General features: G+C 42.5%; 1 protein-coding gene across 12 annotated transcripts in view; it reads right to left on the bottom strand.

Annotated features, from left to right (window-relative positions):
* The window catches only part of LOC139051497 (vinexin-like), a 647850-nt gene that overhangs the window by 31375 nt on the left and 597355 nt on the right, over positions 1-19120 (bottom strand). For all 12 annotated transcript variants that reach the window (XM_070528475.1, XM_070528476.1, XM_070528474.1 and 9 more), the window contains 4 exons: positions 14782-14902; positions 11839-11881; positions 6375-6432; positions 2381-2448 (listed from right to left, as the gene is read on the bottom strand). In XM_070528475.1, coding sequence (XP_070384576.1) covers positions 2381-2448; positions 6375-6432; positions 11839-11881; positions 14782-14902 — 290 coding nt within the window. The remainder of the gene's footprint in view (positions 1-2380; positions 2449-6374; positions 6433-11838; positions 11882-14781; positions 14903-19120) is intronic.

The following is a 19120-nucleotide window of genomic DNA, read 5'->3' as shown; positions in this document are numbered from 1 at the left end:
AATATGGGTGTCCAATTATAAACTTTTTAAATGCAAATTAAATTTAGTATCAGGCAGATGCATCTATTTGCCACATTTACTTTTTACATGTTTCGCTCTTTCCCTACCATGGCGAAAATAGTTGTTTTTTGTAGGTTATGCCAGATTTCTACTGCACTCTAAATTTCATGTAATACTTAAACAAAAGCAAGAATGAATGCACTTTTCATGCATGAATTTTCATTAACGAGATGAATGTCATAAAAAATATATAAATTGCCAAAACCAAGATTGTGGGATAAAATTGAACAAAATTTGTGAAGACTCGCTTGTATCTACTAAGAAACAAATGTAACAAAAATTATGAGATATACAAAATGTACTGCCTTCTAATTGGCACTATCTCCGAGAAGACAAAATTTTTCATAGAACAGGTATTCCACTACAAAAATTTGGAAGCATTCCAGTTTGGCATGCCAGCCTGCAGCCGTCGATGTTTTGGGCTGGCTTGTGTCGTCGTCAGCTTCACAGTCAAAGTCTGACAAAAATGTAGCATCCTCAGACTCATTGCTGCTTGATCCATGGATACAGTCAGCCACAAATGCAGCGGAATTGCAAGATCTGCGATCTTTCCAAGCGCATGCGCTGCTCCCATAGGCGGCTATTTTTGCTTCCTGTTTTGACGATCGACAAACTTCGAAGGGCGTTCAAAAATTAATGCATGGTGGGAAAAAAGGTGAACTACTTAGGAAACAAAAGGATAGTTATCCTCTTCCACGTCCGAAAGTGCAGTATGTATGTGAGCAGCGCGGAAAGTCTCGAAACCAGCGTTTCAAACCATAGTTAGCGTACTAATGATGCCCAATGGGTGCGGTACAGAAAGAGTTAAGCATTACAATGATTCTGACAAGAACAAAAATGAGCCATTAAGCCAGCATTATAAAACCCCATTTACCTGACGTTAACTCAACAAATTTTATTAACTAGCAGTGGCCAAGTGATCCCACTAACAGATAGTACATTATTTTATAGCATTACATGTTCAACTTTGAGGCACTTGCCCTTGTGCAGTTATCTCCTCTTTTCTTTACATGGTAAGGCCTCTGCCATTTCGTGGGTTAGCTGGTTACAGGAGCTAACCCACGAAATGGCAGAGGCCTACCAAATAAAGAAAAGAAGAGATAACTGTGTCAGCCACCCCTCGGTCTTGCTAAATGATAAGGAATTCAAGTTCCTTGGTAGATAGACTTTCTTTAATTTTTAACATTGCCTTTCAATGATTTAACCCGTGATCTTTGACACGCATGCGCAGCCCTCCTACTCCGTTTTTGAATGCATATTCCCTTTCAATAAAATTTTTCAGTTGTAAGTAAGCGCCTCGTTCTGTCTTCTCTCTTCGTTCTTGTCTTTGTGTGCTTTTAGTTTCAAGATGTAGGAACCGTGTTGCACATGGTCTGCTCATGGACAAGTTTCCTTTAGAAGAGGATATGGTGGCCGGGTACGACTGAACATGTGCACAATTCCTAGCCTAGCCATGGAAGAGCAGTGGTAAGAAGATGCCGTCCGGTTTCTCAGGTGTCAGCAGAATCTTGGTGTCGGCCACTTGGCACTTGCCGAGACGCATGTTATTTGGCACTAAATGACACACACACAAAAAGACATGCACACACATGATGGCACGCTATTGACACAGCATGTCTGTGTTCCTGTCTTCTTTTGTGGTTCGTCATTTTAGTCTCATTGGGGGTTGTCTGCGCCCTGCTGCTTGGTGCGTGCTTGTAGCCAAGTGACTTTCCTGCTCACGGGCGCATGCATCATGTGCATCAGCCTACAGAAAGCATGCCTGAATTGTGTTGTCCAGTACAACATAAGTGCATGAATTCACACAAAATCAAGCGCAGTGACAGATTAGACAGAAGCAAATGCTAATGAAAAAAAGAAAGTGCCCATTTTGCACGGTCAACAATAGAGAGCTTTATACTGTTTTGACAATGAGCCTCACTACAGAAGAATGACAGCTAGTGTTCGACAATGTGCTTTTGCATATACAGGTAGTTTCGAAGATATGGTATGATGATATCATATCACGGCAAGCATGGTATCTGTGAGCTGCGTGCTGGCCGCATCACCGTTTCACAGAGGGCAACGAAAAGGGCTAATTTTACTGGCAGGTGCCATCTCGGTGAACCATGCTGTGCATGACCTCTCTTAGTTCTGTTCTATCTAGCGGCATGTGTGACTGATTTCTCCAACTGGGTACATCAGGCAATGGAAAGGGGTCATGTTTCAGTGGTGCTTCAAGGCAGACAAAATAGTAATTCAATAACACTGTGTGAAATAAGATGAAAAGACTCTTAAGCTGTGCTGGATTACAATCCAGACGTGCCAATTTGAGGCTCACGATATAGGCTCGCAGCTGTCCACGTGCAAAGCACTTGATGTCAGCAGGGGGCTCTCCTTGCGACGACTCTGGAAATAAAACCAGATGGGCTCACTCATTCAGCAAATTCAGTTGCAATGCAATGCTTTTCCTCAAAATGTAGGGCAGCGTGAAAGAAAAGGCAAAAAAAATCTGGTGCTGAGGACTTCAGTCTTTGCTGTGAGCTAGCCTCTCCTGCCTAAACATGCATGTTCACATTTCTTCTCTGCAACAAAATTTTACTCTATAGGAACTACTTGCATGAAATTTTAGTCATAATTTTTCTGCTAAAATTAATAGTCAGTGACACAAAAATCGCAGTATGCAGCCTCATTTGTCTAAGTGCACCATGGGTAAACATTTTCTTTATAATGGCAAGTCCGGTGATGTCACCAGTCGCTGTTGTGAACACTAAGCAGCCTAACACTATAGGCACTGAGCAACCACGGCCGGTGTTGTGAACACTGAGTGCTGATGTGTTCACAAGCTTCTGAAACACATGGAAAGCATCGGTCAATGATGCGTAGTGGTGCTAGGCTTTGCGGTGCCGTCAAACACTTGGCATATCTGCCTGATGGGTGCAAAGACATATGTTGGTGCTTTCTTCTGGGAGCACCTTGTTGTTGTGGTACGAGGGGTAATATGGTGTGCTCCTCATACGTTGGCTGCTAGCTTAACTGTAGCATCATGCAGGTACTCCAGGAACTCATGCAGGAACTCTCCTGGACATTTCTCTAAGTACCCTCAAAACGAGAGAAGTTATTCACTGCCAAATTAATGGTCCTGGGCAAACTTAAAGCACAAAATGCTTTACAGGTGCTGTCTCTTCACAACCTACAGTGCCTGCCCACTAGTATGTAGTTGTCGCAATGGGATGTGATAAACTAGATTCCTAGCATGAAAGGTAAGCAACTGCCAAGAGCATACAATATGGAACACATTCATATTAAGTACTACATGTATCTCTACAACGGAGGCCAGTGATGTTTCAATGTATCAACTGCATTCGCAGCGAGCAATTGCATGTATGCATGCATGTAGATACATGACATTTCAAGTTTGCTACAAGCACATGTACTATTACATAATGCATGTCTTTGCACCCTGCCATGGGCTTTAGGCTGCTGCATATGAGCATTTGACAGGACACAAGCAACGATTGTTCTGCAAATGCTTTAGGAGTTCTTCAAAAATACTTTCATTATGCAACAAGGAGACTGTCACCCACAGGTACACGTAATTCAGCCTTTTTCTTAATTCTTTGATTGGCAATATGGTATCAGGGCTGTGCTGTAAACCATGGCACATATAAGACTCATATGACTTGGCTAAAAATATTTCTTTGTAGCCCGTGCCTGTGTTTCAGACGTGCTCAACATACAGCTGTGTATACGTGATACCTCAAGTCCCACAACGTTGATGGCAGTGCCAGTCTTTCCAGAGGTGGCAGTCTCTCTGAAAATCTTGTGCATCTTGTTTACATCCAATCTTAAACACAGGGCCTAAGCATGCTCAGCCATCCCCTGCATTGACAAATTAAATCTCTTTCCGACTCCCTTGAAGTTCCTTCGCATTCTATATCAAATGTGATTAGATAAAAGGAGCTGCTGTGAGAGAGGATAGGGGGATTTTGCCCATTAAACCTACAATGAAAATCCAACAAAAAATTGGTGCTTCGGCTAAAATGCCAGAAAGAGGAAGAAATAACTTTAGTTCTAAGATGGGGCTAATTCTCACTTTCTATCATCTGTATCTTTGTGTACCCATATCCCAGTGCCTGTTTGTGACAAGTTGTTTCAACCAACCGTCATGTACGCTTGCCTATGTCGTGGGAATTCCTTCAGATCCTATTCATGTCCATGTCGTGAGGGGCTACAGTGCAGTCAGCCACACCTATAGCTTTTGATTTTAACCTAAGGAATGCTCTAACCATTGTTCAGCCTTGATACTTGCTTGAAGGTATCCACATGTATGAAAGAAATGAATAATACAGGCAACAATACTAATTTACTCTTCCTGCACACTAAGAATAAATGTAGTGTAACTAGCACAACTTTCAGCTGATAGCAATAACTTCAATTTTTTATCATTGGCACACTTCAATTGCAGAAGCCTTGGTGTGGTGTATGAAGTAGACAATAGGTCCATTGCTACGATACTACAAAACTAGCCCCATTCAGCATAAGAGGCTTATTACACACACATAATTTGCCGCAGGTTAAACTTTCCACAAATACATGTGAATATGCATGCTTATTATCAGGTATGCCACTAAGAAGTTGTAACAAACATGTAATGCCCCCTCGGGCATAATCTTCATAACCCGGGCGGATTGTGACAGAAGTAAGGAAGTCAAACAGGTGGGGTGACATTAGTTGAACACGGGAAGCGAGTCGCACAGGTGGTGCAAAGAGCTAGGCCTATCAATCATCAAAATAACCTAACTTGTACATATGATGTATCTATTTGATTCCAACATGTCCTCAGTTCCCAAGTGCAGTGCAGACAGTTTTCATTCCTAGAAAAAAGAATCATGCGATTCCTCTTATTGGTAGACCCAACCTTTGACTTACATGCATAAATTCTTTTATGCTTTTTGTGCAAATTGTGCACAAGCATGGTGCATCTCTGCATGCAAATCACAAGCGTAGGGGCAGCAGCTTGTGGCCAAATCAGGAGAAAAGAAATGCGTGACATGTGTACTTCAGAATTTATTTGCAGATAAGCTTCCTAAACTGAACGCAGGTAATGGTAATAGAGTTAACCAAAGCAATACAAGAACCATGAAACTTTAACCCATTGGCTACCAAAGCTGGCAAACCACTTGGGGCAACAATGGCTGCCATATTGCCAAAGCCGGCAATTTTTTGGAAGGGTTTAAAGCTATTCATAGATATAGTTGGTTTAAAGCTATTCATAAATGGACGCAACCAGCAACATACAATAAGCGTTTAAAAAGGTTCTCAATATATAGCACTACTTGCCCACTACAATGGAGGTTAGACTTTTCTTAATTTTTAGTTGATATTTGTAGGCGGCGGCAGTGGAAGTTTGTGCAGCACCGGTAAGTGGCAAAAATAATCAGCATGGAGAGCCCTGCGGCTCTCGCACTATTTGGTAGCCAACAAACTTAACATAGTTGCAAGTCATTGACGACAAATCTCAACTACTGCTACTATAATGACCAATCATGTTTTTGAGCAGAAAACTAAATTACTTTTATAAACTGGGCACTTGGCTTTTCACGAACATGCCTCCTGCAGTAAGCAGCAAGCTTCAAAAACTGTGAAGACATTGCATGCCTTAGCTCTTCTCCCCAAATCAAAATGCATGTAGGGATTGCACGTAACAAAGGTACAGTGTATATGGCGTGAATGGCACCTTTTCACTACAGAAAATGCTGTATGCAGGGTAGGCCTAATGCCAATGGTGACAGAGCACCACCAGCGAAGAGTCAGTTTCATATTCTGCCTTAATGAGTACACAAATTTTAGTCAATCTTGCGCGCGAAAGACTGACAATGGCAGATACATTGAGACATTTACAAAATGGACCACTGTCGGAGGACCTCTTGCTAGGCGCATGGCCACAGAGTTAGCAGACGACAGAGACAATGCGTGCACTTTCATGTTTCCTAGGTGACACGGGCCTGGACTCACGCCTGTGATACCAGTTGTGTAATGTGTCCTTCACTTCGTTCCTCCCATTATCATCCCCCATTGTGAATCTTTTTCTTCCCCTCTTCCCCTTCCCTTACGTAGAGTAGCAGGCCAGATTCTCCATTATCCGGCCGACCTCTCTACATTTTCCAATCATTAGAATACCTCTCTCTCTTAGTCAATCTTTTCTGGAAAAGAAGTGCATGTTGGGATCCAGTAAATATGGCGGACAAAAACAAACCCTCAAAAAATCAGTACATAAAAGCCCGAATAAACGAACGCATGGAGTATTATGGTGACACGGTAGAGGACCCTACCTGCGGGCTGTAGCTGGCTGGACTCCTCTGGGGCCGGGCATCACTCACAATGGGGCCACTAGTGGGAATGGGATAAAAGCAAGCAGGAGACATCATTTTAGCCTTCATTTGCAATGATGCCCTGCCATATACTTTTTGAGATGTTAATAGTGTAAGGTGCAAAGAGATCATTTCAGCCTTTGCAGTGCTGCTTGGAATGAACAGAAATCTGGCTGCTAACGAAAGACTGTGATGTCCAATTCCTGAACGCATGCCAAGTTCTGCCAACTTTTCAATTATCAAACTTTACTTACTTAGTAGCCTCAGTTTCGAGAACCTAAGTTCTCAATGTAGCAGAGAAAATGTTGACCCGCATATATGTGAAAGTGAAAACTAGTATGTGCTAACACTGCCGCAAAAGAGAAAGTCCATACGTCTCCCACTGTTGCCACTCAACATCATCTCCCGCTCGAGAGAGAGAGACTGTGCATTTTCCACTGTCCTTAACCACGCTGAGCATTTTTTCATGCCCTACGAATTTTGCAACCGATGTACTCAGTGCTACATGATAAAGTGCAGTGCCCTCTCAATGTGGCAGCACTTGTCACAGTGCGACCCCAAAGATTATTGACATAGCTTAAGAATCTATGCAAGTGACCATGTTTGTTGTCATTTTCTCTGCAACTGAGCCACTATCAGCATAACGCAAATGTTGCAAGCTTTCTAGAAGGGCAATCCTGAATTGATTCGACCAACTGATGGTGTGTAAAATGTTCCAAAGCAACACAACGAATATGAGAGATGCTGCAGCGGAGGGGTCCGGGTTAAATTTGACCACATGAGGTATATTGATATATGAGCCTTATAGCACTCTGCTTCCATTGGAATGCAGCCACCACAGTCAGAAATGAAACCAGCCACCTCATGATCACCAACAGAGTACCACAGCCACTGAACTATATTACAGGAACAGGGTAATCTAACATTCAAGGTTGATTTCGTTAGTGTGCCTTTAAGCTACTTCAACTGTGCATGCAAGCATAGTGTTTTCACCATCTTAACCCTTGCACATAATCATCCACATTCCCCCACCACCCCCTTTTGTCTGCTTGCTGCGCCTCAAGAGGTCCACCTGTAATGATGAAACTACACACATTGTTTCTAAAGAAGAAAAAAAAAGTTAACCCCAGTGGGCAAACTGGGAAACAAATTGGGCAATAGGAGTGTCTGGACTACCGTAACCATGCATTCACTGCAGGATACGTAAAAACATTTAGCATGTTGAAAGGCATCATGCACTGCTGCCCAAATACATTTAGACGGTATTCCTTCCGACAAGTAACAGCATACTGATATTCCCAGCTGAAATGAACATACCAGGCACTTGAACATTGCACAAACAGAAGATGCATACGTAGAGAAGGTGAGGACAGTCCACATGAATGGCAGCATAGCCTTTAGGTCTTTACTTTTTTTAGGATCAGTGAGAAGTCATCTCACTTGCAGCTTGTGAGGCTGCAGCCTAACAAAATAAATGGATGATTTTAATGCATTTATACAACAGAAAGATGCTTTCAGGGCATAGAGATCTTGATGACTATGAGGGCATCATGGGAAGTACCCATACCCGACCAGCGCAAAGAAATATTCTGATGGAAAATAAGAACTTGGTCACCAGTTTGAGAAATGTATTGAAATAACAGTTACAATGAAACAGAAAAGAAAAAGATGTATAATCTGTGTCTAATTAAAACATCTCAATGCCCTAAAGAAAAACACTGCGGTAGCCTAATGGCTTTTGGCATTGCACTACCGAACTCGAGTCTGTGAGTTCGATCCCTGCCGTGGTGGTCACATTTCGACAGAGGCGAAATGCAAAACCAACTTGCGCATTTGGATTTAAGTGCATGTTAGAAAACCCTAGGTAGTCAAAATTAATTTGGTCCCCCCTACGTAATCCTACCTCATAATCCTCACATAATACCTCATAATCAGATCACACTTTTGGCAAGTAAAACACCAGAATTCATCTGATGTTTCAATACCCTCAAATACACTCAATACTTGTTAACTTTTGAAACACCCTCAACGTATCATGAGTGCCAACCTTTCAGTTATTTGCTGCTCCTGCCATTATGACACAACCCCTTCCTTCAAAAAGCCTCCTCTACAATGTTTCCATCAGAAGTTCGTACTGCTTTCATATTTTCACTTTCCTTTTGGTCCCGCCATTTCTTCTTCTTCTGGTGCTGTTGTCCATTTGATATCTTTTCTCTTTTATTTATTTATTTATTTATTTATTTATTTATTTATTTATTTATTTATTGTACCCTCAAGGCATACAAGCATTATAGAGGGGAGGGGGTCAATCATTCAACATAAGTTCAGTTATTTGCACATACACAATCAAAAATTTCAAAAAATGGGAATGAATGTAATTTCTAATAACAAAAATTCACACTGTCATGCACGGCTTTATACAATGATTACGGCAAGAACATACCATTGTAACCGATTGAGACACCAAAAGATGAAGTTTCCAACCAACATAGAGAAAAAAAAAAGTTAGAATGCGTTAAATTTCGCTGGAAAGAGCATCACGAAAATGGTCACAGTTGGTAATGTTAACTAATGAGGCAGGAAGATTGTTCCAGTCGAGGCTGGTTTTGGGCAGGAAAGAGTGCGAGTATGTTGCGGTGTTTTGGTGAGGAACGTGGACTTTATGGTTGTGATCAAGTCGAGATGAAACAAAATTAGGCGGTTTAATCAGACGCGTCCTAAGAACATGATTATGATGATAGATCTTATGAAACAATGCAAGTCGAGATAGTTTCCGTCTATTTGCAAGCGGGGGCAGATTAAGTATTGATTTCATGTTAGTTACGCTGGAAGTTCGATGATAGTCACTTAGGATAAAACGTGCTGAGCGATTCTGCATTGCCTCCAAGTTATTGGTAAGAGTTGCAAGGCCAGGGTCCCAGATTGACGATGCATATTCAAGGTTAGATCGGACATAAGTGATATACAACTGTCGCTTGAGTGATGAAGGTGCGAGAGAGAAGTTCCTTTTCAGGTACCCAAGCATGCGATTGGCCTTTGAAGTTACGTGCTCGATGTGGTACTTCCATGAAAGGTCATTAGTAATATGTACACCGAGGTATTTATAGGTAGTTACAGATTCTAACGCCGTGCTGTGAAGAAGGTAGTTTGGGCAAGGCATGTTATTACGCGCTACTCTCATTGATTTACATTTAAGAATGTTAAGCTTCATTTTCCACGTTTGACACCAAGCAGAAATATTATTTAGGTCACTTTGAAGGATTATTGTGTCAGTGTAATTAGAAATGTTGCGGTAGATAACACAATCATCAGCAAAAAGACAGACAGAAGAAGCTATGCTAGTAGGTAAATCATTAATATAAATCAAAAATAGTAATGGGCCTAAGACTGAACCCTGTGGCACTCCGGCGGAAACAGGTGCCTCCAGGGAATCGGTTCCATTCACCGTGACGAATTGAGTCCGGTTAGAAAGAAAGTCGCGTATCCAGTTCAGTACTAAAGGGTCAATGTTTAGGCTGGTTAGTTTTAGTATAAGGAGCTCATGGTTTACACTATCAAAGGCTTTCGCAAAATCCAAGTATATGCAATCAGTAATGAGGCCGGCATCAAGAAACGCGTGAAGGTCATTAGTAAATGTTAGTAGCTGTGTTTCACAAGAAAAATGTTTACGAAAACCATGCTGGGATGGATGGAAAAAGTTATTCGACTCCAAGAAGTTAACTAAGTGAGTAAATATGACATGTTCTAATATTTTGCAGGGAACCGATGTTAGTGATATCGCACGATAATTGCTTGGGTTGTGTGCGTCACCAGACTTGTAAAAAGGCACGACCTTGGCTACTTTCCAATCCTTGGGCAAGCATCCATCGTTGAGTGATTTGGTGAAAATGTAATTCAAAATGATAGAGCTGTACTCATTAGTGTTTTGCAAGAATTTAGCGTTGATGCCATCCCGACCACATGAAGATGATCGTTTTAGTCTGTTAATAATAGCACGAATGCCGGCTGGGTCAAGCATGATGGGATCCATAGCTGTAAGATGTGCTCTCGGATAAGAAGGAAGAGTGAATATTGGGTCCCAGCACAAGTTTGTGAAGGTGTCATTAAAGATTGAGGCGCAAAGATGCTTCGGAACTGGTTCACCATTGTTATTGAGAGATACGTCGTTGTTATTGCTGCTTTTCATTGTGTTCCAAAAGCGTTTAGGGTTAGTTTTGAGTAAGGACGGAAGCGTTGAATGAAAAAAGGTAAATTTCGCCGTTTTCAGTGCCTCTGAATATGCCGTAGAAGCGGCTTTGTATACAGCCCATCTCTCTGGGTTAGGCGATTTTTTCGCACTATGAAACAGCCTGCTTTTTTTGTTTGATAACCGCTTGAGATATCTGTTATACCAGGGAGCGTTAGTGTTGTCGTAAACAGCTCGTAAAGGGATAAATTTGTTAGTTAGATCGACTACTTTTGTTCTAAAAGAATTCCAAAGTTCTTCGAAGGACTGCTCATTGTAGGTTGAAATTAAGTTGTCAAGGAAGGAGGAAAGTTCAATGTTAATAGCATCGTAATTGCCACAATTGTAGTCCCGTATTTGTTTGAGCCGTTTTTGTGCACGTGTAGATGGAATAGACAATGTAAAATGAAGAACATCATGGTCACTTAATCCAGGCACATGAGTAACTAGTGACGTCATATCAGGAGCAGATGTAAGGACGAGATCGAGTAAGGACGAAGTAGTGGGTGTTACACGCGTCGGTAGGTGAACAATCTGTGATAGGTGAAAGTCAGTACATGTGTTAAGAAATGTTACCGCGTCCACGCATGCTGGTTCTGAAAAGGGACACAACTGAAAGGTCCACACTTCACTGAGCGAGCTGCCTACACATGCACTCAATACACGTAGTTTCTATACACAGTTTCCCCAGTCACTTTCTTGCCCAAAAAGTCTACTAATATGGAAACATACAGTTGTACTCATTTTAAAACAAAACAGTGCTAAAGACTTGGACATAAAGAAAAAGGCATGCACACAGAGTTTTGTCTTTTGTGTGCCTTTTCTACATGCGCATCCCTAGAACTGCAGACTCTTAAAACCGAGAAGTCTGGTGATTTTATACATTTTTACTTCAGAGATGCTGAAAGAAAGGGGTCGCATAGCAATGAAGGGAGCGCAACCTCGCAAATTTCAGCATCCTTTACCATGATGAGACACTGATGACGGAAAGTCTCGCGCTTGCATCAAAGAGTAAAGATTACAGCAGCAGAGCTTGTTAATCTACCTGTACACAGAAAAAGAAAGTGCAGAAGGCTACTCCAATTAAAGATTGACAGCACCAAAACTGAGTTAAATTTAACAACTCCTTGGCTTCAGAGACAGTCTCACAAGGAAAAAAAAGGATGCGGGCAAACTGATGTGTTGCAAATTGCTACTCACTACACTGGACTTGCAGGTGGCTTGGGTGACACAGTCGTTGGCACTAGAAGAAATATAAACGAGCCTCTGTACATGATGCTAACAGAAACCTGGAAAGAAATTCTTGCTTCACAAAGAAACACACTAGTTCAAAAGGACCATAGCCCATTGGAAAAGTGTGAAAGTCCCCACCCTCATCAATGAAGTGTGTCACAGTCCATATGTTGACAGTGCACTCCACGGCACTCAGCTACAGCGATACTGGATTGCAACCTCACCACCAATGAAGCCAACAAAGCAGAGTTCCAAAGTAAACGAGTAGGTATGCTTTGCTATGAAAGCAGCCCCTTTGAAACTTTTGCAAGAGATTGTACTTATGACTTGTTCCACAGCCATCTGCAAAACTATTGTGAGGGTAAAAGAAAAATGTTAGGAATGACAAAGCATGTCCGCCAACAATGCCTACTGATGTAGAGCAAAGCACGAAGAGACAAAGTAGCCAACAGTATATAGAAGGCAATGTCTTCCTTAGCTAGTTATCTTCACTTTTTCATATCAGGCATCCAGATTTCTAACCTTTCTTGTGGGCAGATCCCGAATATAGCACAGTCTAAAACTAAGGGCCGTTTACATACTTTTGTGCAGTCAAGTGGGCTGATCCCGAAGATAGTGCAGTGAAAAACTTTGAAGCAGTCCATAACTCCTACTTTCCTCACCTGAAGGGTGATGTGATAGAGTACCGTACGCAGCGACTCCACCCCATTCTCAACCCCAACTCGCTCTGAAATTGACTTCAACTAGAGGGTGAATCGCCTTCCAACCTTTCGCGAGATTTCCACGTGACTTGGCATCGGAAGCATCGCCGCCTAAAGGTGATGGTGCTCCTTGCAAAGTGCCAGGCATGCTATTTCAGCATTGTGCCAGGAACGCAGCTGCTCGTAGATGCTGACATCATCAGTATCGAGTGATGCGAAAATGATCATAGTGCCAAAAATGTCTGACTGAGCATACCATCTCCGGAATGCTTGCTTCGTGAAAAACATGATTGGACTGATTCAGCAAATATTCGCTTTGCTATGTCCGATATTGCATTTGATCTGGTACTTTCATTTTCTTTATAGCTGTAGGTTAGCCTATTGAAAAAAAGCATAGCCAACCAAATTTTTTGTCTACTTTGTTGTACCCGATAATTCATTATATCCGTGTTCGTTATATCGAGTTTTGAAAGTATTACTTCTGTTTCGAGGTCACCCTGAAAAATGCTTGCGTGAGAATAAATAGAAACTCTACCTGGCTCTATTCATTTCTGTTACATAATTTTTCTGTTAGCTCACTATGAAAAAATGCTGCATGGAACTTCCGTAATTGGCAAGTGCCAACACCACGTGGATGTTGTCGCTCATTCTGACCAACCAGTTGCATTCCTTGCAACTGACTCATCCCAATCATACCCTGAGAATCATCACAATGATACCTAGACTGGGCCACCTTTAATCCACAATGGGAAAATATCCTGCCACTGACATGGTGTTATGCAGCTGAATAAAACATGAAGTCGGGAAGATAAGCGGCAAGTCTCAGTGTCTAAATATTTTGTATACTTGTACTTGTGCAATTACTTTAACCATCTAACCTTATGAATACTGTGCAAGACTTGTTCTGGCCCTAATTCATGGTCTAAAATGCGGTAAGCTCAACCACCAAGCAATTGAGATATGCAGAAAAGCAAAACCTCCCAACCTTCTCGGGAGAACACAGCCATGGTACAGGAGATGGGCCTCCAAGGAAAAGCAAGAGCCCAAGGAAAAGAGCAATGGCACAAAGCATTCCAACAGCTTGATCTGCTTCACAACTGTCCGTATGGTCACATTCGTGTGTTGGCAAAGACGTGGCCATGCACTTGAAACAGACTAGCAGCGAAGGCTAAAGTGGCATCTGGCCCTTCAGGGCCAGATATTGCAGTCTCATTTGAAAGTTTTAGCATAGCGTCACAGTGATAGGCACTGTTCTTGTTAAAATCACAATACTTCCTCCTGTAAAGAGCAGCAATGACTCTTATTGTGAGGCTAAACAATACAATTTACTTCTTGCTGCAAAAGAATCGTAGACCATATATTTTTTTCCAGGCCTTTTCATAATTAACTGTTAGAAAGGCAGGAACGGGCACTCTTCAATCAGCTTTTGTAGTTCCTGCTTATACTTGTTCACAGTTTGTTTTATGTCTGAATTGGCAGATTCAAGGCCACTTCTGCCACTAGATGGCCCACACCAAGGAGCACCAGGCTGCTTATACCTGTATTGCATAGCGGAAATTAATTTTTCACCTTTCCCAACAGGTACTTTCCCAACATGGTCCACTTTCCAACTGCAACACTTTTCATCAGGTAGACCTGTCTGGTTTCGAGTCTCATTGACAGACAGGACACTGTGATGCGCTTGGATTTACCAATATTCAAGAGCTTACTGTTTCCATGACAGTGTCCAATATGAATCATTGCCTTCACAATTTTTTATGACCATGTTAACTCATACATTTCACGCAGTTGAAATTACAAATGGTACTCGTGTAACAGAGTGGGAGCACACTATTTTTCAGTTTTTGCATTTTGTTTCCTTCTTTAAACGCCCAAAGCAATGAAGTGACAGCACAGATGAAAGCCAAATATACGAGTTCAGTGCATGCGTATGCGGACAACTAAGATTTCATTTTATTTCTGAAAGTAGCACCGCACTTGTCAGGTGAGGCCAACAGATCTCTACAGGTTTGGCAAGTTAGCAGGCATGCGCACTAGGTTTCATATCCCTTCCACAAGCCATCCTGTGCTCACAACATTGTCTGGGTTGGAAGTGTCTCTAGTAGGTGGCATATGTGGATGGTAAGGAGGGCTGGCGAGGAGGTTTAACAAAGGTGGTCCAATAGTTGTATGAGCCTGAAGACTTCATAGAAGGCTGTAGCAGACATACCTATCTCTTGTGGCTCCGATATGACCTCAAGGTATGCAGCAGGACAGATACCACGTTTGGTGCCCATGCGGCCCTCATACCAATTGGGGTCGACTCGCCGCACCAACACCACTGTCTCACCCTGTCCCACAAAAAAAAAAAAAGAGAATGAAGCACAACTAATGACGCAAATCAACTAATGGCCACATACGAATAGTTCTGCACTCCTAGTGGTCTCCCAGAGGATGTAGGAAGAGCGGACTTGTGCAATATCAAAGTTATATATATGTGTGTGTCTGTGCCGAGAAAACTTCTGCTGTAACCCTTGCAATGAAGGCCTAATTAACATAAAAAGCTATCTCAGCATGCTTAATGCGTCTTATGCCAAGCTTAAACAGAGAAGCCATAAGCTGAAGGCACATGAGACTTTTCACATGCTATGGGCAAGTTGGAGCATTTGTGTAATGCATTCAGTTTGTTAACTAAGGTCAAATACAAAAATGTTTAAATACCAATTTAAGGGTGCAAGTGTCATTGTGAAAGTTCTGAAGTGCACTTACAAATACAGTCAAATCTCCTTAATTCAAACATGCTTAATTAGGACATTTGGTTTATTCGAACTGATGCTGTTGTCCCGTCAAAGTTATGCGTACTTAAATGGGCGAAACTGCCAAGTACTTCGAACGCGCAAGCATTTACGATGCTTAGTTCGAACATGCTGCACTCTGACAGCACTCTCAGCAGCGCCTTCGACCAGCATTCCTCTGAGCCCGCCATAAAGGAAGAGCTTAGGAGAGACCCCCCAAAGTGCAGGTGCGAATCACCGACTACTTCTGTTGGTGACGGGTGTCTTGTGCAGTCAACGACAGATTTTCGGGACCCGCAATTTTTCGGGCATGCCCGACAATTCGGACGCCTCCGCGGCACCGCCACGTACCGCGTACAATCAATGTATAAGAACGTCTGAAATTTCGGAAGCAAAAAACCTTCGCCGTCCGATTTTCCGGACTTTTTTGCCACGACCGCGGGTCTGAAACGGCACTGATCGAAGCCACCACCGCCGCCGCCATCTTGATTACCTCGCCGCCTCGAGCCGGCGCTCTCGCACGCAGATCCACTGGCAGCCGTAGCCACACCGCGGCAACGCTAGGCGTAGCTACTTCGACGTTCGCTACCAAGCTTCTTGCCTCGTTCGGTGCCGTGTTTTTCATTGAAACAATTCGCCGCTGTTAGCAATGGCGCCGACTCCGCCTTTGTAATTCTCGCCAAAGGCTTCGGAGCGCGGAAGGCCTGTATAATAACGTTTTCAAAAGTCAGCTTCGCCCCAATACAGCAATGTTGCGCGGTGAAGCATACCAAAAGTTCGAAGGGGCAATAGTCACTGGACATGCTAAGTTTCCTTTAATTATACAGGCATGCACCCACCGTTTCCTGTCGCAGTGCGAGCACCGATACGTTCGATAACTGACTGTAATTCGTAAATACATGTGAATAAATCTTCTGGAACTTCCCGCTCATGTGTTAGCTCAGTGCACATGCACAACTGAAGATAAGTCCTCCATTCAATTAGCTTCCCTCGATTCGAACTTCTTTCAATTCACACAAATCTTCGGGCCCCTTTGAGTTCGAATTATAGAAATTCGAATGTAATTAATTTATTATCAACAAGCTACCTTATATGCGGGTTATTTTTCCAGAATCTTAACAAAGCACACAATATATGATTTCACTGTGCACTTCAGTGTGCCTACATCAAAGCACTACCACATAGAAATAAAGCACAGCATGTACAATATTGCCATGCGTAATTCTTTATGCTGCCTGCTGCGTGATTACTGTTGCTGTTTTACTTTGTTCTGCAAAACGCACTTGCGGTATGAGTTTTCTTGACTGTTGGTAATTACTCCAACGCGTGATGTGTCTGTCATATCAAGTCTCGCAATTATTGACAAGTGGGCAAAACATGTATCACTATTAATACAGTAGAATCTCGATGATACAAATATCTCTGGACAGCACAAGAATTCATATCACCCTAAATTCGTATAACCAAAAATGTAAAAATATCAGCAAATTAAGGGGGGACGTAGTATTGATATAGCAAACTTGCTCAATATTTACTATTTTAGCATTTTTCTCTTTGCAATCCTACCTCCTTCCTTTATCTGACGGCAAAATATTTGGAAGAAACACAGAGCATAATTTCAGAAAATTGCACTTTTTTTAGTGTGCTATCTTCGAAGTCGGGAAGAAAATCGGGTTTTGGGAGGAGCTACTGCACCACTGATCGTGCAAGTGTGGCTTTCTGATGATGCAGCGCCGGCCATCTTGGCAAACACGAGAGATCTGAAATTCTGATAGGTGCAGCACTGTTACAGTGAACTAGAAGCAATTCAATGCAACAAGTGGAGGGGGCTGCGCGTGTCATCTGAAGTAGCACCCAAAGCGGTGACGCTGTCGTCGATTACTCTTGCAGGCGACCCGTTTGGGCACGCACAGCATTGCATTTCAGTGATGTGTTTTGGCTGTGGTTTTTCGTTCTGTATGGTTGTGTTTCGCAAGTGTCCTCAGGTGAATGTGGCCACTTGCATCAATGAGTGTAAAGCAACGTCTCAACCACTGCTACGCTCCAGGGTGTAGCGCGCAGGATGTGCCCGAACTAATAGTGCGAAGAAGCTGTCGCTATTCAAGGCCCCTGCAGACCCAGAACGGAGATGCATGTGAGAAAGGAACCTACATTTCCGGGTACGTGGCGAAAGTGTGCTACCTACCAAAGGCTGTGCATGTAATGACAGCCTCTTACTTCCAAGAGAAGAAGGGTGCAGCTTGAACACTGCAGAATTTGTACACCACAATGATGAAGGAGGTTTGCTCTACCGCTTGGTGGAACTGTTCTGTTTTATCACAAGGCTTGAAGACATTTTCACAAATTGCTTTAGTGCACAAAAAGTTCATAGGGAAAGTGTAATGGACATCCTGCACATGATTCATCGTGCCGCTCCCTTGAAGGTGGGATGCATAGCTCATGCAGAGTCTGACTCCTCGCGTAGTCAGCTTTTATGTGAACATACGGCTCCATTTTCTTTATCAAAGGTTTGAACAAAGTTGTCAAAGAGCAAGGCAGCACAGCACCTCAAGCTAAGCAGAAAATTAGTTGAATTTTCAGACTGCTTGTTTTGTGCATTGAAGCTCTCAGAATGATTCTTTCACACATGAAAAGTGCCTGCAATAAAATCATGTGGGACAGAGAAAGCAGTTTGGGAGTCATTTTTCCTTCTTTTTTTTCTACGGGTCATATTTCGTCTTGCGTAGCATGTGTTTTAAAAATGAAGTACTTTCTCGTGTGAACGTTAAATAGGTTTTAATCAGCTTGATTTTTGTGCATGTGCACCCTAGCAGGCACCGTAAACAATGTGTTTTTTGCAATCGTGAACATCACATGAACATTTGGTCCCACGAATAACTATTGCTTCCGTAAATTTAGTGCTTCCGAAATATTACGGTATTGCAACCTAATCCGAATTCGCGACTAAGTATGAAAAAAAGATTGTTTACAGTGCATTGACTGACCCCCGTCTGCTACTGGCTTTGCTTAGTATGAGATGTCCGAAATCATATGGCCAGCTCAAACAACTCTACTCATATAAAGTGCCCGAAAAGTAATTGCAAAACCAAGTTGAATTATGTTTTAACAGCAGCAGTAAATAACCAAAGACACTTTCTATTCTTTTGTGCCACGTACGCTGCAGGGCTGAGCCAAGGTAAGCTTTCAAGAGTAGGCGATTGCAGGGCTGCCACTGCAGGTGCCAACGCGTGTGCCAGATGGAGAAGCGCAGTTGTGCCAATGGAAAGTACTCTAGTACGCTGTAGCACTGTATTTTTTATACAGAAATAAAAGCAACAAAAGCGAGCACGAAAAGAGAAAAGTAGCATCTCGATTCATTAATGCACTCATGTGGCACTCATGTGGCCCACAGGGAGCACACAGGGAGCTGATGAGAATTTGAATTACCGGTGCACTTGTTTCATGCACATTTTAACAGCAATGAGCTGCGTACTTCGGGTGTTCTGAGGCTGACATTTCAAGATCTGCCTGGTTATCTTGAGTTTCTTCCATTGATACATCCTATCTGCAACCTGATAGTGATAAGGACATGATTTCCACAAGATGCAAAAATCTGTTTCATTTCCTTTACAGCAGCAAAGCTACTTCGTACCATGCAATCTGATGGGTGCAAAAGGAGAAAAGTTTGGAATTGTTATCGCGTGTCGAAAACAACAGAAGGTGTGGCTTTAAGAGATAAGGCTCCCCATGGAAGCGAATGTGGTAAGACTCATGTGATAACCGGCTCCTGATAAT

The sequence above is a fragment of the Dermacentor albipictus genome, unplaced genomic scaffold, assembly GCF_038994185.2.
Source record: "Dermacentor albipictus isolate Rhodes 1998 colony unplaced genomic scaffold, USDA_Dalb.pri_finalv2 scaffold_12, whole genome shotgun sequence".
In the NCBI taxonomy this organism is placed as follows: Eukaryota; Metazoa; Arthropoda; class Arachnida; order Ixodida; family Ixodidae; genus Dermacentor; species Dermacentor albipictus.
Note: the sequence above shows the minus strand (reverse complement) of the source record. Positions and strands in the feature narration are given on the sequence as shown.